Raw genomic sequence first — 27,542 nt, 5'->3', positions numbered from 1 at the left:
ATATATATATATATATATATATATATATATATATATATATATATATATATATATTCTAGTTGCCACCGATAAGAAATTACAAGTATAACAGTCAGAATGACGGAAAGGGAATGCTGAGGTGGGGTGGGAAATCAGCTGTTTGGGGAGGGGGGGGGGGTAAGTGTCGGCCGGAACAACAGGCGTTGAGTGAATCATGATTTACGTGCGTTGTTGGCATGATCAAATTTGGCCTGGGTGACAGGAAGGTTGTCCTCGCTTATCGCCCCTGCTCCAGGCCGGCCGTGGCCGCCGTCTGGAGAGCTTTGGTCAACGTTGTTGGGTAAACACACTCCAAGTGTGACAGGTTCCTCCCTGACATGCCACTTCACGGTGGGGGGGGGGGGGGGGGGCGTGGGGAAGGGGGGAGTATGTATATTTAGTAACAGTTGAAGTGTATGTGTGTTGGGCTGATGTTGGAATATAGGAGTAGATTGGTGGAGTGGTGTGGTTGGGGAGTTGTGGGAGGTGGGTTGTGTGTGCGGGAGGTGGGTTGTGTTGTGGGGGAGGGGGAGGGGGAGGGGGGTTGGGTGTGCGGGAGATGGGTTGTGTGCGGGAGGTGGGTTGTGTTGTGGGGGAGGTGGGTTGTGTTGTGGGGGAGGTGGGTTGTGTTGTGGGGGAGGTGGGTTGTGTTGTGGGGGAGGTGGGTTGTGTTGTGGGGGAGGTGGGTTGTGTTGTGGGGGAGGTGGGTTGTGTTGTGGGGGAGGTGGGTTGTGTTGTGGGGGAGGTGGGTTGTGTTGTGGGGGAGGTGGGTTGTGGGGGAGGTGGGTTGTGTTGTGGGGGAGGTGGGTTGTGTTGTGGGGGAGGTGGGTTGTGTTGTGGGGGAGGTGGGTTGTGTTGTGGGGGAGGTGGGTTTTGTTGTGGGGGAGGTGGGTTGTGTTGTGGGGGAGGTGGGTTGTGTGTGCGGGAGGTGGGTTGTGTTGTGGGGGAGGGGGAGGGGGGGTTGGGTGTGCGGGAGATGGGTTGTGTGCGGGAGGTGGGTTGTGTGTGCGGGAGGTGGGTTGTGTTGTGGGGGAGGGGGAGGGGGGTTGGGTGTGCGGGAGATGGGTTGTGTGCGGGAGGTGGGTTGTGTTGTGGGTGAGGTGGGTTGTGTTGTGGGGGAGGTGGGTTGTGTTGTGGGGGAGGTGGGTTGTGTTGTGGTGAGGTGGGTTGTGTTGTGGGGGAGGGGGAGGGGGTTGGGTGTGCGGGAGATGGGTTGTGTGTGCGGGAGGTGGGTTGTGTGTGTGTGTGGGAGGTGGGTTGTGTTGTGGGGGAGGGAAGGGGGTTGGGTGTGCGGGAGATGGGTTGTGTGCGGGAGGTGGGTTGTGTGTGTGAGAGGTGGGTTGTGTGCGGAAGGTGGGGTTGTGTGTGCGGGAGGTGGGTTCTGTGTGCGGGAGGTGGGGGATGTGTGTGGGAGGGGGTTGTGTGTGTGGGAGGTGGGTTGTGGGAGATGGGTTATGTGTGTGAGAGGTGGGTTGTGTGTGTGGGAGGGGGTTGTGTGTGTGGGAGGTGGGTTGTGTGTGTGGGAGGGGGTTTGTGTGTGTGGGAGGGGGTTGTGTGTGTGGGAGGGGGGGAATGTGTGTGGGAGGGGGTTGTGTGTGTGGGAGGTGGGTTGTGGGAGATGGGTTATGTGTGTGAGAGGAGGGTTGTGTGTGTGGGAGGGGGTTGTGTGTGTGGGAGGTGGGTTGTGTGTGTGGGAGGTGGGTTGTGTGTGTGGGAGGGGGTTGTGTGTGTGGGAGGTGGGTTGTGTGTGTGGGAGGGGGTTTGTGTGTGCGGGAGGGGGGTTGTGTGTGCGGGAGGTAGGTTGTGTGTGTGGGAGGTGGGTTGTGTGTGCGGGAGGTGGGTTGTGTGTGTGGGAGGGGGTTGTGTGTGTGGGAGGTGGGTTGTGTGTGCGGGAGGTGGGTTCTGTGTGCGGGAGGTGGGGGGTGTGTGTGGGAGGGGGTTGTGTGTGTGGGAGGTGGGTTGTGGGAGATGGGTTATGTGTGTGAGAGGTGGGTTGTGTGTGTAGGAGGGGGTTGTGTGTGTGGGAGGTGGGTTGTGTGTGTGGGAGGTGGGTTGTGTGTGTGGGAGGGGGTTGTGTGTGTGGGAGGTGGGTTGTGTGTGCGGGAGGTGGGTTGTGTGTGTGGGAGGGGGTTGTGTGTGTGGGAGGTGGGTTGTGTGTGCGGGAGGTGGGTTTGTGTGTGCGTAGGGGGGTTGTGTGTGCGGGAGGTAGGTTGTGTGTGTGGGAGGGGGTTGTGTGTGGGAGAGGTGGGTTGTGTGTGCGGGAGGGGGGTTGTGTGTGCTAGAGGTGGGTTGTGTGTGGTGGAGTGTGGTGGGAGGGTAGATGTGTATTGGTAGATGTCATTAGTTGGGGAGATTAGACAGTGGTGTGGGGGGGGGGGGGTCTGTTAGAATGCGTGTAGACGTGAATGTGCGGGACTTTGATTTGTGAGGGTATGATGGTGTTGTATATGTGACTCTCATTAAAAGTCTCATTTATTAAACGTGTGAGCGAAGTTTGCTGCGCTGAAATTAACTAGGAATTTTATTTTTATAGAGAAATGAAGCGGGTAAAAATTGCAATAAATGTATTGACTTCATTATTAGGTGTCGCGCGTCAACTAATTTCGAGACGATAAGATTTATTCATCAGATTTTGTCTCGCCATTGTTTTTATTAGGAATTCATATATATAAATATATATATATATATATATATATATATATATATATATATATATATATATATATATATATATATATATATATATATATATATATATATATATATATATATATATATATATATATATATACTGTAAATTCGTTTCGTACAGCTGTAAAATACTTCGGTTTCAAACGATAATTGAAATTGTGTAAACGATGGTGATAACATAATCATATCCCGTTCGTGTCCAACATTATGCCCAGCCACCTTTGTATCCCTAACGTAAGTTAGATACCCATCAGAGCTGAGTGGACTCAGGAATGTCCCGCTGATTTCGAACCCGGATTCGAACTCGAGACTCTCGGATTAGAAGTCTGGCGCTCTAACGCTAGACCGCGCTGTCCCACACTTTAATTTTTTTTTCGCTGCAAGAAGAGCTAATATAAATTTTGGATTTACATAAACGTAACGTGCCGATTTAATGATTTTGAAAATTTGTAGCCTCCATTTATTTTAAAACATATTAGTTAACTCATTTAAAGGTTTCCTTTTTATGTTTAATTTAATATTTTATTCTTTAAGGTAACTACGAAAATGTTATGCAAATATTTTACAACAAACATATTTTTAACGTATTTTTATAATAGCATTTTTTTCAATATATGTGAATATCTACATTTTTGTTTTTTTTTTACATTTTTGTGAACAAAATTTGAGACTGTCTTCCTTGGAGTTGTCGTAAAAGTAAATGGGAAGTAATTCTTGATTTGCTTTCGCTATTGTAATGGAAACAAACTCGTCTTAAATTTCCCATGGTTCCTCAAAAAATATTTACAGCAACGACACACGTATATTAGCAGTGTCAGTCTCATTTTCCTAGTCTTCCCTCCAATGACACACCCATGCACAAAAAAAAACTGACACAAAAAAAAACTATGACACAAAAAACAATGACAGCGTATTGAAAGATCAACACGTCACAATAACAATCGAAGTGTGATACGTGACACATGTTACGTGACACGTGATATGTGGCAGGTAGTTTTTGTAATGTCAACACTACCTGCCCGCTGCTGTTTGTTTACAGCCGTTTCTCGCCCGGCTACACCTGCCGCCCGTGTTTTAGCCCAGGCTCGCCCCAACAATCTGCTGGTGTTCGCTTATCGCTGGGTCAGCTCGGCTCTTGACGCCTCGTGGGAGATTTATGGCGAAAATTGGAATGGCTGATTGTGTAATCAAGCCATACACTCCACGTACGTCCGTCAAGCCATACCCTCCCCCCCCCCAGTATGTCTATCTAGCCATACACCCCCACCCCCGTATGTCTATCTAGCCATACACCCCCACCCCCGTATGTCTAGCCATACACCCTCACCCCCCGTATGTCTATCTAGCCATACACCCCCACCCCCCTTATGTCTATCTAGCCATACACCCCCCCCCGTATGTCTATCTAGCCATACACTCCCACCCCCCGTATGTCTATCTAGCCATACACCCCCACCCCCCGTATGTCTATCTAGCCATACACCCCTACCCCCTGTATGTCTATCTATCCATACACCCCCACACACCCCCCCCCCTTATGTCTATCTAGCCATACTTCCCAGCATGTCCGTTAAAGCCATACACCAAGCACTACCCCCCCCCCCCCAGTATGTCTGAGTAGTAGCCATACCCCACCCCTTCGTCTTTCTGAGTAGCCATACCCCACCCCTCCGTAAGTCCCCCACATAAGTCCCCCGCGTAAGTCCGCCAACTTCTCCCCTAAACCATTAACTCCTGCATGTCTGGTTAGCCTACATGTGCCTATCAGATCCATACTCGAGACTTTTGGGAAAACAATCGTGAGTTCTATCGCTCGACCACACCTTCCTCTAAATTCTTCATTATATCGAATATTCTTCAATTTCATCACAACTGTTAAGCCTGTTGGCGAATGAATATAAGCTGACAAACTACCAAAGCTATCCCCCGACTATCATTAACACTTTCAGATATCCGCCATTAAACTCTAGCAATAAAAAAAGTTTAGTATCCTCTAACCACGACCATAATAAACTTTTATTTCAGTTCCCGTGTCCACACATTTAGGCGGGCAAGACATTTAATCTCTTTATTTAGATATATTGACCTAATTAAACTAATTGCTCAACTAGGCTGTAAAGCTTGATTGTTGTTTTAGATATGTGACGCCAATATATCTCAGTGGCAGTAAAACTATGAAAATGTCGTGTCATAGGCTGGGATTATAAATGTCATGCGTCATATGCAGTGTTGATAGATGTCATACGTCATACCCTGTGTAAATGAGTCATGTATTGGGGCATCAACGTCAGGAGTTGTAACAAATTGATATGGGTGAACTGTTTTCGGATTTAGCATTTGGATATCTAACTCTCCTTTAGGCAGGTGAAGTAGAGTTTGTCGATGTGGTACATTTTGAGGTGGGGGGGGGGAGGTGGGCGATGTGATATGACGAGATAACCGGACTGTTCTTTAGAACTAGATATCCGTGTTTCTTTCAGACATTTTTTTATTTCTCCGGGGGAAGGGGAGGATCTTGAAAACTTTCGGAGATAGGGAGGTGGACTTAATTTTTTTTTTTGAGTGGGGGGGGGGGGGGGGAGACACTAGATACTAGATATAGCTGAGTCTTTAGCATACTTGCAGGAGCCGCTTGCATATGTTGAGAATGTGTGCACATTTGATCCAAGACACTGTCGAAAGATGTATGGATTAAGTCAATTGTGGTATGCATGTAAGGATTAAGTCACTCTTTACACAGACCTGTTGAGTCATGAGCCTGCGAGTCATGTATTCTGACGCTTAAGTTTATGTGCTTACATTGAAGCGACGGTAGTGCAAATGCCAATGGTATTTTCAATGCTAATTCCTTTTTCGTTTTTTTTTTAGCGCAATTTCCATACTGGACAATTGCGATTATTAACTCGTCATTTCTGGATGTGTGTACGCAGCTTTAAGTCGTATCTCCTCCTCAACGAAGCAATATCGAGGACTAGTTCCAAAAGCAAATATGTTAAGCAAGTTCCGAAGATGATTGTGGGCCAAAAAAAATTCCCGGAATTCCTTCCTGCATTTCCCGGAAAAGCCAAAAAAACTCGAAAAAATGCAGTTTTTGGCCCATATCTCGGCAACCAGACCACTTAGCGACTTGAAACATTTACCAATCGATTCCTGCCATAATTTAGAACAATATTGCCGAAGAAAGTTTTCAAAAATACCCTTTCGTTCGGTCACAATTTTTTTTTAAAATTACATAAACCCCAACAAACAGATCGTTCTCCTAGCTTGAACGCACCCCAGCATTATACGCCTTTGTGATCACTATCTATTTTTAGATAACATAAGGAAATTGCGCTTAAATTGTCACTAGACTTTTTATTAACTTGTTTTTGTTTTGTTTTTTTTTTGTTTTTTTTTAGCCATTGTAAAATTTTAACGCCTACGTAGTCCGTACAAATGTTGAGGTTATTTAGTGCAAATAGGCAGCGACTGTCTTTAATGAAAGTACTTATTTTTATAGTGAGTGTAAAAATCCCATTTAAGATGTTTCGCTATGACAAACTGTAGTTCAGTCCTGACCAAGGCGTCATGACGTAACTACCATTGTAGTCATTACCAGCAGGCGATATCATAGCAATAAAGCTATTCAAAAAGTAACTGTGTAATTTAACTTGGCTAAATACTAACTGTTAATTGTTTACATGTGCGAACTTTTGAGTCAGTACATCTGCAGTTAATATTATCGGGAATTTCCACAGATTACTTACATAGCTTTCGCTTTTGTTTTGTCATAGGAATATTCATGAGTTAGGTTAGGACTAGGAGGGTATACAATAGATCTAGGGAGTTGGCTGTAGCAATAATTCACTTTACGTTGGTTATTAAATTCGTAGTGTGTAAAGATTTAGGAACGTGTATGTGTGTGCACATGTGATTATTCTCATACATAAAACAGATAACCTTTCCTTTTTCTTCGACAACACAAAAGATAAGCTGCAAATGCTAATGTATGTAAATAAAGAAACTGAACGAAGCTAGGATCGAGGGTAGCGCTGGGGTCACAATACAATCAACTTTGTTGTAATCTAACATGGTGCTGTCCCCTGCAGTAGTGTTAACACAGTTGCGGCCCCTTGTTTCCGGGTGAAACTGAACGTGGTAATGTCCCCTTTGTTGATCTAAGACCAGTTATACTGCATTGTGGTTTATGGCTGTGTTGTTGTCGAGCCTGTGTTCGTGTGTGACAACAAGTGTGTGCGATCGTGGTGTGTTCGTCCTCATTGATTCACGTGGCAGGTGCTGTAGAGTAGAGCTGTATTGTTCTAGGATCGTGTTGTTTGTGTGTTGGTGCTAGTGTGTAACATGCATATACAGCAGCACGTGTGAGAAATTAAATGTACGGGTTGAATAGATTTCTTCAAGCTATTCAGGTAACAATCATTGGTTGTGTATGTGTTAACATAGCTTGTATCGTTTAAATACTATTCTCATGTTAACGTAAGTGCGCGATTTATCTTATTTGGAAACTGGAGTTGGTTGAAAGAAAAAAAAAATCTCTTGATAATGTGACGTCAGAATTATGACGTCACAGTTAACATGACCTCATATCTCAAGTGACTGCATTACCTTCTAAAAACGTAACCATGACGTCACGTTCAGTTATTTAAATGATTATACAGCTGCCTCACGTGACCAGTACTCACCACAACACACGTGTGAGTTCAGAGGTAGATCCCATTCATCGTCCTAAATTCTGGCATTAATCTGTAGGTCTTTTAACATTTACTCATTCTGAACCGTATTCATCCTAAATGTGACGTGTATCACCTCAAGTCACAAAAATACCACTACAAGTCACAACCTAAACCTAACACAACCTACAGCCCAGATATCACAACCTACAGCCCAGGTATCACAACCTACAGCCCAGATATCACAACCTACAGCCCAGATATCACAACCTACAGCCCAGATATCACAACCTACATCCCAAAGCCCACTACCTACAGCCCAGATATCACAACCTACAGCCCAGATATCAAAACCTACAGCCCAGATATCACAACCTACAGCCCAGATATCACAACCTACAGCCCAGATATCACAACCTACAGCCCAGATATCACAACCTACAGCCCAGATATCACAACCTACAGCCCAGATATCACTACCTACAGCCCAGATATCACAACCTACAGCCCAGATATCAAAACCTACAGCCCAGATATCACAACCTACAGCCCAGATATCACAACCTACAGCCCAGATATCACAACCTACAGCCCAGATATCACAACCTACAGCCCAGATATCACAACCTACAGCCCAGATATCACAACCTACAGCCCAGATATCACAACCTACAGCCCAGATATCACAACCTACATCCCAGATATCACAACCTACATCCCAAAGCCCACAACCTACAGCCCAGATATCACAACCTACAGCCCAGATATCACAACCTACAGCCCAGATATCACAACCTACAGCCCAGATATCACAACCTACAGCCCAGATATCACAACCTACAGCCCAGATATCACAACCTACAGCCCACATCCCAAAGCCCACAACCTACAGCCCACATCCCAAAGCCCACAACCTACATTCTGCAGCATCAGTCACTTATAATCTCCAATATATTTTTTTTATTACAGATCCACCCAGTACAACTCAACATTTGCGATAACTTGAAACCCCTGAATAACCCAGGCCCCTGCAGGCTCTGTCTTTAGTGACGTCCAGATCCCTGCAAACCCTGTCAACTCTGTGACGTCCAGAAACCTGCAGACACTGTCTTCAGTGACGTCCAGATCCCTGCAAGCCCTGTCAACTGTGACGTCCAGACACCTGCAGACACTGTCTTCAGTGACGTCGGGACCACTTCAGCCACAGTCACCTGTATGACAATCAAACCTGTGCAGGAACTACCATATTTGTGACGTCCGGAACCCTGAAGGAACTTCACCTGTATGACGTCCTATTCCCTGCAGGCTCTACACCTGTGTGACGTCCTGTAGCCACCACACACGTCTGTGTCCCCACACTGCGGGTATGTTTGTGTTATCATTATCCGTGTTGACTTAAGCCCACTTGCGGACTTTATGAACATGACGCTAGTTAAGTCATAAAACTGCTGTCTCGGTACCTGGCTTTACGATACAAATAGCTCCCACTTGCGCTTTTACAATCTCTGTCTTCACGGCCTGGTATAATCTCGGCTGGCGTCCAGGAATGGTTCTAGGGCATTCTGCAGAATGGTTGTAGGGCATTCTGCGGAATGGTTGTGGGGCATTCTGCGGAATTGTTGTGTGGCATTCTGCGGAATGGTTGTGTGGCATTCTGCGGAATTGTTGTGGGGCATTCTGCGGAATGGTTGTGGGTCATTGCTGTTCTGCGGAATGGTTGTGGGTCATTGCTGTTCTGCGGAATGGTTGTGTGGCATTGCTATTCTGTGGAATGCTTTTGGACATTGTTATTATGCGGAATGCTTGTGGGTCATTGCCATTCTGTGGAAAATTGTACTTCTGCGGAGATGTGTAAATTTGCGGAATATTCTAGATTTGTGATTGCAGCTGGGGTGTTGGGGGGGGGGAGATAGTAAAGGAGAGTGTAGGAGATGTGAGTTTGTGTGTGGGGAGGGCGGGGTTATACAACGTGTAGGGGAATAGAGATGGCGTAGGAGGGGAGAGGAGTTGGTGTGAGGGAAATGGGGCAAGTGGTGGTTGTGTGGTAGAGGGCTAGCAGCTGGTGTGTGAGGGTGTGTTAGTGTGTGGGAGATGTGAGTTTGTGTGGGTGGGTTATGCAACGTGTAAAGGGATATAGATGGTGTGGGAGGTGGTTGTAGTTCGTGTGAGGGAAATCAGGTATATGGTATGTGGTGGTTGTGTGGGAAAGGACTAGCAGCTGGTGTGTGGGGATGTATTAGTGTGTGGGAGGACGAGGTGCGTGTAGTAGGTACCGTGTGTGTTCTGTGTGTGTTCTGTGTTGGTCTCCGACCCACCCAGCACTAAAACGAAACAACTGAGAAAATAGAATCTTCCTGCAGACTATCTCCCGTCTTGAGCAGAGCCCCAGAGAAAGAGATTGCAGGGCTGTAGCAGGGGGTGTGATAGATAGCACCCTGACCCCGGCGTGTGGGGTTGATGGGGAGCTGGTTTATTTCCAGGGGGGGGGGGTGTTAGGGGGAGGAAGTGCGAAAGAATTAAGCGTGAAAGGGTTAAACAATGAAGCATTGAAGCGGTTTGTGAGAGAATGAAGTGTGGGGTGAAAATGTGTGAGTCGATGCAGTGTGGTGGGAGGAAGTGGGAGGTATTAAAGATGACCACCAACGTAGTGTTTAATTAATAATCATAACTGTCTAGTAACGCCCCTTTCAAAAATGATATCAGCCCCCCCCCCACCTTACCATCCTCAACATAAACTACGCTAAAGGGGGCTATATTGTCAAAGACCCTTTTTTTACGATCCCTATCTTCTAGATCCGTTTTTGTTTGTGTGTGACATTTCCTAGGTCTCTTATGTATTCGATGAAGTAAGTTCGGGCATATCGCTTTGCTGGTTTAGGAGCCTTTTGATCGTGGCCTTTTTGACGCGGTACAGATTCAATTCCCATTATATTATGGCTCCCTTCAGCTGCATCAACACTGCAATGGAATAAAATATTGAGTGTATAATTTTCGTCTTATACAGAATACAATCACCAGTCGTTGTTGACAGATACACACACACTCACACACTCACACACATACTCACTCACACACTCACACACTCACTCACTCACACACTTACTCACATACTCACTCACTCACACACTCACACATACACTCACTCACTCACACACTCACTCACTTACACATACACTCACTCACTCACACACTCACTCACACACTCACTCACACACTCACTCACACACACTCACTCACACACTCACACACTCACCCACACACTAGCATACTCACACACACTCACACACACACTTACTCACTCACTCACATACTCACACAGGTGTCATTACCCCCTCCCAGCCCCCAACCCCACACAGCGTTTTAAAAAAACCCTTCTATCTCGTGCACCAGACGACCAGACGGACTCTAAGCCCGACCCTCAGGCCCGACCCCCAGGCTCGACCCCCAGGTGTTCCCAGACCTATTACTTTTACCTGACGTCTCCAGGTGAAATAAAACACGCGATACATTTCTCTGGCGCTCCCTCCCAGATATCCGGGGACAGAGATGCATTGTCCTGGCACCGTCCCGTGGGGCCGTGCACTGTTAAAATTTTAACTCGCAAACTCCTGCAGATTTTAACCATCACTGTTAAAATTTTAACTCCAACTCCTGCAGATTTTAACCATCTGTGTTCAAATTTTAACTTGGAAACTCCAGCACATTAAAATTTTAACTCGCTATTTTCTGCAGATATTAACTATAACTGTTAAAATTTTAACTCGCTAACTTCAACAGATATTAACCAGCGCTGTTAAAATTATAACTCCCATGGCCTTACATCGAAAAACCCCAACTGCTGTAGTATAACGAAATAAATAAAAAAAAACAATCGAAAAATTATCGAGTCGTCTCGCAGAAAGTAATAAAATTTTATTACTAAATTTAAATATACTTGACCTGTCTATTACCATAGACTTAAACTACAAAACTTTGACCTACTATATATATATATATATATATATATATATATATATATATATATATATATATATATATATATATATATATATATATAATGTATATGTATATGTATATGTATAATATACTCGTGCAATATAGGACTTGTTTAATAAAGTAGTTAATAGGGTTTGATTCCCAAGGTTTATACATTTTCTATTGTCTTTTGCATTGCAGTTTACGTTAATGAGATTCATTTATTCAGCAATCTTATTAAATTTTAATTCACCATCGTCTTAGACACGAACCGCTATCAAGGGGCATAACTAGGTTTGCATTAACGCATCATGTTTCCAATATTTAGTCTAACTTAGCCGGTCGACCGGCTTTTTTTTTATCAACACTCACGGAGACCGTGGCTTAACCGGTCAACAAGATACAAGTAGTGCCGGCCTTACCGCACTAGAAAGTTTACAACACCCTCCACCCCTTCCCCTCCCCCCAGCCCTGATTTGCATATATTCATCAGTGTTTGTTACCTCCAAAGTCTTCTCGCGTGGTGCAGAAAACAAAAGCTGCCTACGTCATAGATTACCCTGTCGTGTCGTGTGTACTACGTCATTAAAATTCGTGTTCCTGCAATAAAATGGATTAGTCGCTTATCTATGGACAGATTTCACACACTGGGCTATCGCCTTTTGCCAAATGTAAGATGGCCATTGTTTTCTCCAAAAATTTACTGTAAACTTTGGAAGTTTTCTTATAATGGTTCTTCTTCGCCTTTTTCAACACTTAGTGATGTATCAGCCACTTACAGCATCCTACCGTGCTTTTCTAATGTAATACTTAACACATACTTATTCTGCTCCAATTTGAGTTTTTGGGTTCTCTTATTCAGGGTTTCTTTCATACATTTTGCCCCGGGGGGTGAGGGTAAGAACTCGAAACTCCGAGGGTGGGGGGATTTTTGGATATTCCTGTGGGGCGGTCACTTGTGGACAGTGGCTAAAAGTATACTCTCACTACACATTATCTAAAAGTATCAATGTTAAATTGTGGAGTAAAATTGTGCAATACCCTATTGGCAAAGACATACAAAAAAGCTCAAATGGGGATGGATAGGACACACCTTGCGTAAATCAACTAGCTACATTAGCAGACAGGCACTTTATTCGAAAACCCAAGGAAAGAGGAAAGTAGGTAGGCCAAAAACTTGGAAAATGTCAGCTGTAGAAAAAACAGAAGCATTCGGAATGAGGAATCGCCCATAACTGAGTACGATTGAGATGGGTGGATGGGTCCCTATGCTCCACTATGGGTCACAGGAATGATGATGATGACACTTAATCTATCACAAATAACAATACACTAACAGCAAATACTCCCTAACTCACGTTCGCCGTACTCACAAAATACCTGCCCTATGTTCTAAGTATTATGTCAATATTCGCACTTCCCTGAACAACATATTGACATTTCAAAAACACGATGGTTGAACGGTCAATGTCCGAACGCAAGTTAAATTTCGGACATTGGCCGGTCTTATTGGCCACTTCGCGAACTAGATGTTTTCGACCATAGGTATGACGTACGAGCAAGAAAGTGACGTTAATTTTTGGCAGGAATCGAGAATCTTTACTTGTGTTTTATGTCTGAAGAATTGACTCCACACCGGTAACGATAAGGTTCAAGCTGAAGTTTTGTATCACAATTTTTTAAAGAATTCTAAAATGGAAGCGAAAAAAGCTTCAAGGCACCTTTCTGTCAGCAGCCGCCATTAAAAACCCCAACGGAAACCTGTGTCAGCCATCTTATAAAAGCTGACACGTCATTAAGGGGACGCAATCTCACCCGTGGACGTACCCCGGTGTTAGTGTCAGGGGGCGGGGCCCAGAGAGTGGTAGCAACCGCTAAAGGTTGTGTGTGGGTGTGGGGGTGTGAGGCGTTCAAGACAGCCGAGTGGTGTAAGTGTCAATTAAAGACGAAACGTTCCATATGGCTGTTGATAATTAGCTACTATAATTAGGTTTATATAAGCATGTATATAATTATAAGTATATATATATATAAGTATATATATATATATATGTATATATATATATATATATATATATATATATATATATATATATATATATATATATTGTTTTTACATCAGATTTCGAGACAGTTATTCTGAGTGTAATCTTGACAACGCCCACCGATTAAACCAATGGGTATCGGAAGTTAGTCGATAAACGAAGTGACTACTCGGAAAAAGATTTTTCTACCCAACGTCTCCACTTTGTCGGAAAAAAAAGTTCTGTGCATGCGCAATGACGTATGGCTAGGGTTAGGCCTAGGGATAGGGATAGTATTAGTGTTATGGATAGGATTAGGGTACCGCGCATGTTGTTTTTTTAATAGACCGACAGGGCAGTATACTATTGCAAAGAGTGTTGTGCTAGCAACTCTATTTTGTTAAATGGTATGGTCAGTGTAAGTATCATGATTAAGTTCTATTATAGACTTAGCATTGTGGTTATGGCAGGGTATGATGTTTAGGCTAGCTTTGTGGTTATGTTTATGGTAGACTTATGTTAGGGTTATAACTGGTATTTGATTTAAGAAAAGCTTTATAAAATAGACTCGATATATAATTTAAGTTAAAATAAATCCCCTTTCGGTCACATATTGGCCAGCATACGCCTTCGTTAGACATAGACACAGGTGGACTCTACCTCACCTGCGACATGGCAACTTCGATCCAAGTTCTAATTTACCCTGACACCGTACGCTATCTTGACATTTATTTTGTAACGCCGCTCCTGATTGGACACGTGGGCCGTGACGACACCACCGCGGTATGCAGCAGCCAATCAGTGCCCGTCTACTAAATTTAAACTAACGAGCTCAAGGGAAGATAACTCGCGCGCCCGGCGATCAACTTTAATAACAGCTAATATCACATTCCGCGTCTAATTGCTGATAGAAAGAAGAAGTGCGAGAAGTATTTTAGGCCGAGGATGTGGTCTGTTTATCGTCTGTAACGGTTTGGTTTACCCTAATTAAGAAAAGCAAAACAAAAACCACATACCACAGGATATTCAGTTTTACATGTGATGTAGAACCACACTTTTACCATGCAAGTCTACCCATAAACTTGAAAAAAAACACATCGATACCCTAAACGTACAGTTCATAACACACGCTGATCAGAAATTTACGATATAATAATCAAATCTTAGTTTTTTCTTCACTCAAAAGTAGTCAGACTTTCACCAAAAGTAGTAGACTTACACCAAAAGTAGTAGACGTACACCAAAAGTAGTCTGACTTACACCAAAAGTAGTCTGACTTACACCAAATGTAGTCTGACTTACACCAAAAGTAGTCTGACTTACACCAAAAGTAGTCTGACTTACACCAAAAGTAGTCTGACTTACACCAAAAGTAGTCTGACTTACACCAAAAGTAGTCTGACTTACACCAAAAGTAGTCTGACTTACACCAAATGTAGTCTGACTATAAAGAATCCTTTTTATCAACCTTAATCTTTACCCTCTTAGACAACCATTTCTTAGTATAGTGACAACCATTTCTTAGTGTAGTGACAACCATTTCTTAGTGTAGTGACAACCATTTCTTAGTATAGTGACAACCATTTCTTAGTGTAGTGACAACCATTTCTTAGTGAAGTGACAACCATTTCTTAGTGTAGTGACAACCATTTCTTAGTGTAGTGACAACCATTTCTTAGTGTAGTGACAACCATTTCTTAGTGTAGTGACAACCATTTCTTAGTGTAGTAACACCCATTTCTTAGTGTAGTGACAACCATTCCCACAACCTTGACCCCACGGACACAACCAACCTGTACTGAGGAGCCATCCTGGCAACCAAACTTTTGGCCGCCCGCATGCGCATACCTGGCCAGCGAGGCGAGCTCAAATTTTACGGTTGACCTTGAGAAGACAAACTGCAGACATGTCAAGTAAATTACATAAGGCGGGCAAGGTTGTGGTGATGTTGTGTGGGAGAGTGTGGCTGAGTGTGTTTGTGGGGCTCTGTGTGTGGGTATGTCTGTGGGTGTGTAGCCATGTGCGTCTGTGTGTCTGTGACTGTGTGAGTGGCTCAGTGTACGTATTTCTCTGTGTGTGTGTGTGTGTGTGGTTATGTGTGTGTTTGTGAGTATGGTTCTGTGTGTGTGTGTGTGTGTGTGTGTGTGCCTGTGTGTGTAGCTTTGTTTTAACTCCGCGCATTTTATAATTACGTGTCTATGTCAAAATCCACTATGTATTAAGTCTATGTCAAGATCAGCTATGTCACATGTCTATGTCACCAAAGTCTACCATGCTATTTGCATATCTATTCCAACCTCTAATGCCCAGTGTAATACTAAAGTTACTAGAGTGTTGCGAGACAAGATAACGGTTAGAATTTGATCGAATTGGAACAACTAATGAACACTTTACGGATTTACGACTGCTATATTTGGCGGTATTAATTGCTTAGGATGATATCCACTAGCCAATATGGATACACCAGCTGTGGATAATATTATACAGAGACGTATGGATATGTAGGTATAAAATTTTTGTTGATATTCGACAACGAAATATATAAACCGGCCTTCGATAGAATTTCAGTTTATAGACTTTTGAAAGCTGATAAAAAAAGTATCGCGATGAAATAAAGATTTTTTTTGACGATACGTGCAAAAAAAAGTCGGTTTCTTGTGATTGTTTTATATCGGTTCACTAATTAATACTTTGGGTCAATGCTAAATAAATTAGTGGGTGATTTTTAATATGCCTGTATATTGTTTAAATAATGATTTTTTTTTAAACCTGGCGCCACACATGTCGTTTTATTACTTAAACATGGTGACAAAAAAACTGTTGACATTTGGGTGTCATCATACGCCAACTGTGAACCGAACCTGACACATTCACATCTTGTGGCTGACGTACAACCGTGTCTGCCACTAGCATCCTCAATAAATTAAACAAACTAGCAGACATTACAAAAAAACAATCCCATTAATCGTTTCAGTCTGTACCTATAAATTACTACAACACGCGTATTGTATTACTCACGCATGCGTGACACGGTTTCCGGTGTACGAAATCTCGTTACCGTCTCCCTCATCGGGTGTCACTCATTCAATAAACTCTACTTCACCATCCTCGAGTCACGTGATGGTGGCGTGTGTCACCATGGATTCTAATATACGTACCACATTATACCTGAAAGCCGGGGCCATCGTGTAACACCATCTTCCACATTTGTCGTGTGTTAAATCATCAGGTCCCCCGCCCCACCCCACCCCAGGGATGACACGGGGCCTGGGGTGGAACTGATACCCTCCACCCGAGAAGTGTCAGGGTACGGTTACCGTCCGGCGGACGACATTAGGGTAGGGTGGCAGGTCGAGGCAAACATGGCCGCAGTTGTTCCGAGGTCGTCCAGACAATCAGACGGAATAACTCACTGGGTCTTTGCTGATTTCATTAAGTACACATGCGTTGTCGCCCTTGACTCCATAAAACATAGGGGACAATTGTAGCATGTGTACCTACATACATACATATATATATATATATATAAATATATATATATATATATATATATATATATATATATATATATATATATATATATATATATATATATATATATGTATATATGTATATATGTATATATGTATATATATATATATATATATATATATATATATATATATATATATATATATATATATATATATATATATATATATATATATATATATATATATACTTGCTGCATACCCGTGCTCCGCCACGGTAAATCTTTTTTTAAATGTACCAACTTGGGAACCAAACAAAATGAAACACAGCACAAACACAACACAAAAGCAACACAGACGCAACACAAACACAAACACAACACAAACGCAACACAAACACAACACAAACACAACACAATACAAACACAAACACAACACAAACACAAAAATAAAATATATATATCTGTGGCTTTTTATGGCAGTATGGCCTTTGATGGAGAAAGGGTCACATCAAGCAGTGCGTGTTATACCGCATGGCCCACATCAAGTGGCCTGCGATACGGAAGGTATTCCCCCCAATTAGCCAGAACCTCCCGGACGATAAGCTCCGCTGGGGTGCGGACGATAGCAGGCTGGCCCAGCAAGTTTTATAGCAGCCGATTTGGAGACCTTCCTGGAATTTTCTAGAGTCGGGTTACACTAAAAATAAACAATTTAATTTCCCCCCCATCCCTCACCCCTCCTTGTCGTAGTAAGTTAGGCTTGTCCAGCCCATGGTGTGCCTGTACGTGAAATTTGTGTTCCGTTGCAGTTTATTCTGGGATTCGTTTTCGCCTCATTAGATCCGGTGGTAAACTTTGATGGCATGTTACTGTCACTGTCATTAAACACGAGACGATCCCATATATACATACGTATATATATATATATATATATATATATATATATATATATATATATATATATATATATATATATAAACTTGTTAGCGATTTTGTTGAACAACTCGTCAGCTTCAATGGAAATTTTCACTGTATATAGAATGAGCAAACATTCCGATAGGGAATATCTTCGTAATTAATTTATTATATCAATCAATCTATTATACTGTTCAGTATATTTGAATGCTACTAAATATAAAAACAAGCTCATAAATATAAACACATAATTATTGTCTAAAGTTGAAAGGGAAGCTGTGGGGTGTGGGGAAATGCATGGTAATGCTGTGTAATGTGGTGTAATGTAATGTAATGTGGTGTAATGTAATGTAATGAGGGGTAGTGTGGGGGTAAAGTGATCCCAAACCTGAGAAGTATTTTTTCACCTCAAGAATTATTTGGTTTTTTTATGAAGTGAGTGGAATCTGAGCTATGGAGCTTTTGTGTCATCAACGTTGTCCTTTGTCTTAATACTAGTCATGTGTCTGGTGGTATGTTTGGCTGTCTCTATTGGTGTGTGGGGCTGTCTGTGGTGTATGGGGCTGCCTCTATCTGGTGTGTGGGGCTTTAGTGTGTGGGGCTGTCTTTGGTGTGTGGGGCTGCCTCTATCTGTTGTGGGGCTGTCTGGTGTGTGGGGCTGCCTCTATCTGGTGTGTGGGGCTTTAGTGTGTGGGCTGTCTTTGGTGTGTGGCGCTGCCTCTATCTGGTGTGTGGGGCTTTAGTGTGTGGGGCTGCCTCTATCTTTTGTGCGGGGCTGTCTGGTGTGTGGGGCTGCCTCTATCTGTTGTGTGGGGCTGTCTTTGGTGTGTGGGGCTGCCTCTATCTGTTGTGTGGGGCTGTCTTTGGTGTGTGGGGCTGCCTCTATCTGTTGTGTGGGGCTGTCTGGTGTGTGGGGCTGCCTCTATCTGTTGTGTGGGGCTGTCTTTGGTGTGTCGGGCTGTCTCTATCTGTTGTGTGGGGCTGTCTGGTGTGTGGGGCTGCCTCTATCTGTTGTGTGGGGCTGTCTTTGGTGTGTGGGGCTGCCTCTATCTGTTGTGTGGGGCTGTCTGGTGTGTGGGGCTTTAGTGTGTGGGGCTGCCTCTATCTTGTGTGTGGGTCTGTCTGGTGTGTGGGGCTTTAGTGTGTGGGGCTGTCTTTGGTGTGTGGGGCTGCCTCTATCTGTTGTGTGGGGCTGTCTTTGGTGTGTCGGGCTGTCTCTATCTGTTGTGTGGGGCTGTCTGGTGTGTGGGGCTGCCTCTATCTGTTGTGTGGGGCTGTCTTTGGTGTGTGGGGCTGCCTCTATCTGTTGTGTGGGGCTGTCTGGTGTGTGGGGCTTTAGTGTGTGGGGCTGTCTTTGGTGTGTGGGGCTGCCTCTATGTGTTGTGTGGGGCTGTCTTTGGTGTGTGGGGCTGCCTCTATCTGGTGTGTGGGGCTTTAGTGTGTGGGGCTGTCTTTGGTGTGTGGGGCTGCCTCTATCTGTTGTGTGGGGCTGTCTGGTGTGTGGGGCTGCCTCTATCTGTTGTGTGGGGCTGTCTTTGGTGTGTGGGGCTGCCTCTATCTGTTGTGTGGGGCTGTCTGGTGTGTGGGGCTTTAGTGTGTGGGGCTGCCTCTATCTTGTGTGTGGGTCTGTCTGGTGTGTGGGGCTTTAGTGTGTGGGGCTGTCTTTGGTGTGTGGGGCTGCCTCTATGTGTTGTGTGGGGCTGTCTTTGGTGTGTGGGGCTGCCTCTATCTGGTGTGTGGGGCTTTAGTGTGTGGGGCTGTCTTTGGTGTGTGGGGCTGCCTCTATCTGTTGTGTGGGGCTGTCTGGTGTGTGGGGCTTTAGTGTGTGGGGCTGTCTTTGTTGTGTGGGGCTGCCTCTATCTGTTGTGTGGGGCTGTCTTTGGTGTGTGGGGCTGCCTCTATCTGGTGTGTGGGGCTTTAGTGTGTGGGGCTGTCTTTGGTGTGTGGGGCTGCCTCTATCTGTTGTGTGGGGCTGTCTTTGGTGTGTGGGGCTGGCTCTATCTGGTGTGTGGGGCTGTCTAGTGTGTGGGTCTGCTTCTATCTGGTGTGTGGGGCTTTAGTGTGCGGGGCTGCCTCTATCTGTTGTGTGGGGCTGTCTTTGGTGTGTGGGGCTGCCTCAATCTGGTGTGTGGGGCTTTAGTGTGTGGGGCTGTCTTTGGTGTGTGGGGCTGCCTCTATCTGTTGTGTGGGGCTGTCTTTGGTGTGTGGGGCTGCCTCTATCTGGTGTGTGGGGCTTTAGTGTGTGGGGCTGTCTTTGGTGTGTGGGGCTGCCTCTATCTGTTGTGTGGGGCTGTCTGGTGTGTGGGGCTTTAGTGTGTGGGGCTGTCTTTGGTGTGTGGGGCTGGCTCTATCTGGTGTGTGGGGCTTTAGTGTGTGGGCTGCCTCTATCTGGTGTGTGGGGCTGCCTGTATCTGGTGTGTAGGGCTTTAGTGTGTGGGGCTGCCTCTATCTGTGTGTGGTGCTTTCTGTATCTGGTGTGTGGGGCTTTATGTGGTGTGTGGGTCTGCCTCTATCTGCGGGTCTGGTTATCTCCACCTGCCCGCCCCCACCACCTGACGTGGATGGCAGCCCTTGTCGGATCTTGTTGCCGGGAGATTTATTTCCCCTGCCTACTTACTCCTCCTACAAGGCCGATGTCGATGGTGGGGGGGGGGGGGTCGGTGGGAGGGTCGGGCTCGGGGGTCGGTGGAGGGGGTGGGCTGGGGTCATGCTGTGAGTAACGGAATGGATGGGATAAAAGGTTAGAGGACAGCCTTTATAAACAGAATGTTCGGGGTGGGGGGTGGGGAGGGGTGGGGGGTACAACACAGCGAGAACCATCAGGTGTACAGGGGATGGCAGAGTTTCTGGCGACAATTTTTTTAATTGTGCCCACATTAAGGCAGATCAGGGCATTAGTGTTGCAGGAACTAAAGGCGGAACATCGTTGGGCAGATCTGATACAAACGTTTTGGTAAAAGTTACAAGACGAATCTAATGGAAGACAGACCATTTCTGGTAATAACAGGAGGAGCATTCAGCCTAGGGTATATTCTATTATGGTGTAATTTTGAAAATATAACTTTAACAGGTAGAACACTATTTAGAAATTGTAACACTTGGAACAGCCGAATGGAAAAATTCGTACGTGAGAAGTGTGCTACTTACATCAGACCAATGGGCACAAAGTATAATTTAAGTATAGGACTAAAATCATAAAAATGGACAAAACTGTTGGGTAAACTATAGTACCAAGACCAGACAAATGGACAGAATGTAAGTCTCGGACTTAGACTATACCACCAACAACACTTGTCTGTAAGCTGTAAAGCTAAGGCAATACAAAATGAATATATAAGCTGTAGCACTAAGATTATACCATATATATATATATATATATATATATATATATATATATATATATATATATATATATATATATATAAAATATATATAAGCTATAGCTCTAAGCAGGATCTCGAGTCAGCCTGGAAACATCTCTCAAAATAATCACGAACGATAACCGAGTCAACTGTGGCCAGGCCAAATATATTTTCCCGTTCTCATTACCTCCCCTAGTTCAAGACATGTGCCAGATTGTCTCCAAGATGTACGATCAAACTTGTAATTAATGCCAATTTGGCCAATTTCTTTTCCACGGCGCTGATAAGATTCATCCCCGGCTTGTTGCCTTGGCCCGACTACTTGAAACATTCGGGTAATACGTGGATGCGGGTATAAAATTGTTGTTTTTATGTTAGCTACGGCATTCCGCCGTATTGAATACTTATGTAGAGATATAAGATTTAAGATGTCAGTTGTGTGTGGGATGTGGGTGCTGACAGGCTGTTAATTGTAGGGTGTTACTTGTGAACACGTCTTGATTGTTTTGATAACAACAGGCTTGTGATGATAATGTTATTGGTTATGTGAGTATTGTTACAGTGGGTTAAAAATCCTAGATGGCCTTGAAGGTTACATTTGACAGAGGTTTCTAGCTGGTAATATTGTTTTTCTTTCCCACTCACACTTTCCCTTTTCTTTTCCTTCAACGTAAAAATTTATTTTTAGGTATATTTCTAAAGGTCGTTTATTCATAGATATATTGAGGCAGGTAGGATAAGTAAAAAAAAAAAATTTCCCATTTTCAATTAAACACTGTATAAAACGTTGATGAAAATGTCGTGCTCGACGTACACAATTAAAGCTGCGCACTCTCAATCCAATAGAACTTATAGATAGACGAACATCACACAACTTCAAATTTCAACTCCATAGGGGACCGTTTGTATTAGGGAGTTATTGCCCTGTTTGCTTCTAGTACCACAAACCTTTGAATTTATATCGATGCATATTAAAAAGTATTATCATTCTTACAAGTGCTTACAACTCAGAGGCGTAGCGAGGGGGGGGGGGGGGGGGGGGGGGGCATGGGTTGGTAAAACAAATCGAAAGTTTGAAGGGGGGGATGCAAAATCGAAAGTTTTTCGGGGGGGGGGGGGGGAGCAAATCGAAAGTTTGAGGTGGGGGGTGCAAATAGAAAGTTTGAGGGGGGTACAAATCGAAAGTTTGTCCGCGGGCGCCGGGAAGGGTCGCTACGCCTCTGTTACAACTACATGACTATATATATATATATATAGTTCTCAAGTTATATATATATATATATATATATATATATATATATATATATATATATATATATATATATATATATATATATATATATGTATATATATATATATATATGTATATATATATATATTTATATATGTGTGTGTGTGTGTGTGTGCGTGCGTGCGTGTGTGTGTGTGTATGTATGTGTATGTATGTAGGCGTATGTACGTATAGTTTGTACATGAAGACATCAGGGCGAGTGTTCCAACCTCTTGTGTCAAGTGTCAAGGACGTTTCCCCCTCCCTAATGTGACGAGCTCTCCGCGCCGTGATAATGAGAGATAAATAGAGTGACCAGGTTTTTTGTAGGATTACCTGCCACAGTTCAGTGCATGCCAGTTTTTTATTCACACACAGCCCAGACCCCACACATCGTGGGATGTGTCCGACTTGGCGAGGAAAAAAAATTGTTCAGCCCGCTTTACCGTTCCAGTTAGATCATTCAAGGACCCGTCTTCTTGGTCTTCTGCTCATTGGTTGTTGTTATGTTTGTTGTTTTTTTTTTTTAGATTTTTTTTTTTATATTATATTATAGCTAACTTTCTTTTTCCCACGTTTTCTTTAACTTGCTTTCGCGTCTTTCCAATCAAATCTTGCGATCGAAATTTCGGGCACTTCCCAGTTAGCTAGCGCGCTGAAATTTTCAGGGAAGCTTTGTTTCCGATGACAATAGAATATTCAATTGTTATTATTACTACTAAATTGATCCATGGAAACATTTTATTGATCATTTTAGACCGCTATATAATTGTAAAAAAAACGTGGGGAAAAGGGACATAACCCAGTAATTGTAATTTGATGAAAACAAGGTTCGGTACTCTCCCACTTTTTGCTTACTGAGTAGTTGTCACGCGGTGTTTGTGTACAAACAACCGGAACAACTGGTGGCCAGTATGGGGGAGACGATATGGTCGAGTGGTTGGGCACACGATTGCTAACCCACTCGACACGGGTTCAAGGCACGTGTTTTTTACGAGTTGTCTTCGTTTACCCAAAAAAAAAAGTGAATGCGAAAAGATAAAATCGATAGCAAGATTTTAAAGCAAACAAACAGACAAAGACTAAAAAGTAGAAAATAATTATCATTAAAAAAGTTTTAAAAAACTCACGCTTTCTGATTGAACTAAAAAGTAGAAAATAAATGCTATACATCACAATACAAGCGATCACTCTACTATAAGCGATGAAAAACGTGGGGCGCCGTGATTTTCTTACAGTTTCTAATACTGTTGACTCTCTACAAGCTCCCTAATAAAAGTCAATAGTATTATCTAATCAATAGTAATATAACTTTTACATCTTGTATTAACAATGACCGATAAAAAACTTTTAGTTCGGCGCCCCACGTTTTTCATCGCTTATAGTAGAGTGATCGCTTGCATTATTGTGATGTATAACATTTATTTTCTACTTTTTAGTTCAATCAGAAAACGTGGGTTTTTTAAAACTTTTTTAATGATAATTATTTGTTTTTCAAATATAGAAAAATAATATTTGTCAAATTAACGAATGGATATATTTCTTTAAGATATCAAAGTTGTACCGTAATCACTCGAACATAGACTTAACAGTACGTTACAGAACTCTATGGGTGTCAGTTTATCCGTAAGTTGGGGGGAGGGAAAGTGTACCCTTGAGTGAGGGGGAGGGGGCAGTATGCTCGTGGATGGGGTTGGGAGACAGTATACCTGGGGGTGTTTGCCAGGCATCTCTTCGGGGGGTGGAGCCCCCCTCCCCTGAAGAAAGTCTACCGCCCCCCACCCACGAACGAAATGAAATTTATATAGAAAATATATACTTTTAACAGTTTCTACCCCCCCCCCCCCCCCCCCCCACGAATAAAGTCTACCGCCCCCCCCCCCCGAAAATTTCAACTGCCCCCCCCCCTGGAGAAAAAAGTCTGGAAGAAACACTGCTAATGTATCCTATGGTAGAAGTCCTATGGGAGAAGTCCTATGGTAGAAGTCCTGCGTATCTGTGAATCACAATCGAACGTGCTTATGTCATGTCCTACTGTCTTTACATCAGGTCCTACATAGCCTACGTCATGTCCTACACGACATGTCCTTCAGTACTTACATCGAGTCCTACACAAATCAGGTCCCCTAAACATAGACGAAAAGTGTGGAAATAATTTTAAAAACTATCAAAATATTAATTCGTGTAAATCTTTTTTTTTAACTAGTGTGGAATAACCTAGAAATATTGGAGAAATATTTTGTAAATTATGTTAAGTTTTTGGAAATGCTAAAAAGTTTGAAAATGTAATGTAAATAGTGTGGATCAAAATTTTACGCAGATGTACCTGTTTCTCTTGATAGATTAACGCCTAGCACTGTTGCGTTTACATAATTTTACAAGAACAATATGAAAATGGTGACACCATGTCGGTTTAAAAGTAGAAAATAACTCTATTTACCAACATCAGACTCTGTCCTCTCAACAACATCATGTGATGTGTTTCTGCTTTGGGTAACGACCGGAAATACGTTGAATTCTCCTGTAGCCTGACCTCATGTATTGTCAAAAAACTGCTCCACTTGCTAAGCTTCTGACTCCCAACGAAGATTTGCTCGATTTGTGTGGTGAGATAGAAAAGGAAATTCCTTCCGATTCATAAAACTTCATAGCGTAACTGATTCGTCAAATCTGGAGTACATTAGGATTCTAATTTTGTGACTTTATTTCGTGATGAAAAGCTTAATTTTTTTTTAACATTGAAATCGTTTTGTGTTATTTTTTTTTCTCTTTTTCTTTCAATTTTGATGGAGACAGTTAGTCCGAACATATAATTCTATGTAGGCCTACCATGGGGTATTTAAACAAAAGGTGACTTCTCTTTGAGCGTATAAGTAACCCGAGCCGATCTCTGCTTTAGTAAAGAGGTATGACGGTCCATTGCAGAGGTGAAGTAGACAAAGACAGTCTATGGTCAGCAATGTGTTTTTAAGTTTTACTTTGTCCAACTCGTGCCGGGTACGCATAAGAGCTATGTTGTCTCAGTGAGGTCATACGAATGCGGGCTAGAGTCTCGAACTCGAGGATTTTGGGATAGCAAGCGCGTGCTCTTACCACGCGACAACCCCACTGTCATACTTCTAACACGTGATTAAACGGTTCGCGTCTGTGAATTATCGTATAGTGCTAACAATGCTTGAAGTTTCGCAGAGAGTTTAGGGTCAGGTTAATTTTAGCTGTAGCGGAAGTGGTTAGGACTTCCTGTGAAGTTTCACCACCATCAATTAGACGGAAAATTATTCTGGCGGTATTAGGATCTACTCCATCAACATTTAGCGAGCGTGTGAGGGTGGTGTGCGGGTGTGTGTGTGTGTGGGGGGGGGGGGGGGAGTGTTCAAACGTGTGAGAAAATGATGTTGTGGGGCTCATGGTGCGGCATCCTGTGCACGGCGGGGACGACATTGGTGATGGCGGCGTGTTGAAAGCTCGTGCATCGCTCGTGCATGCCTTGTACTACTCACGCCGGTTATCGGGTCATTTCGAGAGACATCTTCCGTCAACAGGCAATTTTGGTCTTAGATCGAGGGTAAAAAAAAAAACATGTTAATTCTGCGGATGTCTCCCCCTCCCCCATCTCCAACATACGCTCATATATAAAGAAAGCTGAACCCCCCCCCCCCTTCCAATCTGCCCTTACATGATGGCATCAACTTCATTGGTGCCCTCTGCCACTCCCCGACCTCCCTAAGTTAGTTACGTCATAAATGTACGACACCCGCCCTGTAGTAATGAGGTAGGTACGGAACGACGTGTTTTCAATAAATACTATCAAAAGTAGTTTATTTTTTATATTGTTTAAATTAACTGGTTTTACCCAAAATAGCAAATTCACAAAACTTGGAAAAAAATACTTGTTGAACTCTAAATTAGATATCCTTTAAATTACAAAAATAAAATTTAAATAATAATTTATCAACAAATGGATTTTTTTTCAAGATTTTCTAGCTTAAACAGTTATTATTTGATGTAATTTTCAAATTGGGTGTGTCCTGATTGTCTCGTGCGAGAAATTGTGAGAAAATTTCCCCCCTCTACACGTGTGCACGTCCGTAAATAACGACCGCCATTTCGATTTCCGATTATTTAGCCAATCAGAAGGCTGGATGGCCATTGTTGCTGGCTCGTGAATGGCGCGAGGGCTGTTCACGTGACAGCTCCTCGGCAGGGGGAGAGAATGCATGGGTAACAAGTTCGTCATGTTCTCCCCCTTGACGATGACAGCCCGACATGATTTGCCTCCCTTATTGATTTTCCCCTAAATAGGGAAATAAAGAAGGACTGCACATGATATTTTTAACGCATGATTCGATGACGTCACGTACAGCTGACTCCGTGACGCGGGCAGTTGGATGACATCATTAACCTGACAAGATATCATCAGTGAGGTCAGGCATGAAAACAAAAGCCAATATAAAAGTCACGTTTTTCGGGCTCGTCAATAGAAGATGTCACGCAATTTGAAGCTCATTTCCCCCACCCCTACCCACCCCCAATTGTTTTTCTGCCATTAAACATATATTCTTATGAATGCAAATAGTACACGTATATTTACGCCATACTAATCAGCAGTCGAATAAACAGAGAAATAAATAGACAAATAAACAGATTACTAAACACACAAATACAGATGTATATTGTAACTGGATATTTTTTGTTTCGGTTTAGTGAGTTAAGTATGAGTTGCATGTTTTATGGCGAGTTTCTTTGGTAGAATTATTACCTGCGCTAAACTGTTATCCGCAATAGGGCTGGTAAGTAGGTCACCAACCAGTTATGCGGCTCAATAAAACCTGCATGAGCCATAGAACTGGTTGGTGACCTACTTACCAGCCATATTGTTAAACAACATTATGTTGATAGTACTCAATGATTAATGAGGTTACTTTTATTTTATTTTATCATTCTGTTTACTTTTTCTTAATTAGACTTTTAGTTTAAAAGTGCTTGAAGTTTTCGTGCATAGAGTTGCTGTAGGTTTGACGGTAGGAGACTGGTCTGGATTCGAACTCCGGACAGAGATCGTGGGAATCAAACTCTAGGCCCACAGGTTGAAAACGGCGCCTGTAGGTGCCCGTGTAGCAGACCCGACCTTATCGCTTCCATCTG

General features: G+C 43.3%; 2 protein-coding genes across 2 annotated transcripts in view; both read left to right on the top strand.

The window, feature by feature from the left end:
• Positions 1 to 215: 215 nt before the first annotated feature.
• Positions 216 to 8,322, top strand: LOC131931650 (mucin-2-like). Its single transcript, XM_059288480.1, has 2 exons — positions 216 to 319; positions 7,572 to 8,322. Exons 1-2 carry the CDS (start codon positions 216 to 218, stop codon positions 8,320 to 8,322), a joined length of 855 nt encoding a protein of 284 aa, XP_059144463.1.
• LOC131931648 (frizzled-5-like) overlaps positions 6,928 to 27,542 on the top strand; it is a 103,460-nt gene continuing 82,845 nt past the window's right edge. Inside the window, exons 1-2 of the mRNA XM_059288479.1 lie at positions 6,928 to 7,118; positions 8,349 to 8,743. The gene's annotated coding sequence lies outside the window, so the exon portion shown is untranslated. The remainder of the gene's footprint in view (positions 7,119 to 8,348; positions 8,744 to 27,542) is intronic.

This window comes from Physella acuta, unplaced genomic scaffold (assembly GCF_028476545.2).
Source record: "Physella acuta isolate Inbredline_101_S28 unplaced genomic scaffold, ASM2847654v3 ptg001998l, whole genome shotgun sequence".
NCBI lineage: Eukaryota > Metazoa > Mollusca > Gastropoda > Physidae > Physella > Physella acuta.
This window is presented reverse-complemented; position numbering and strand designations above follow the sequence as displayed.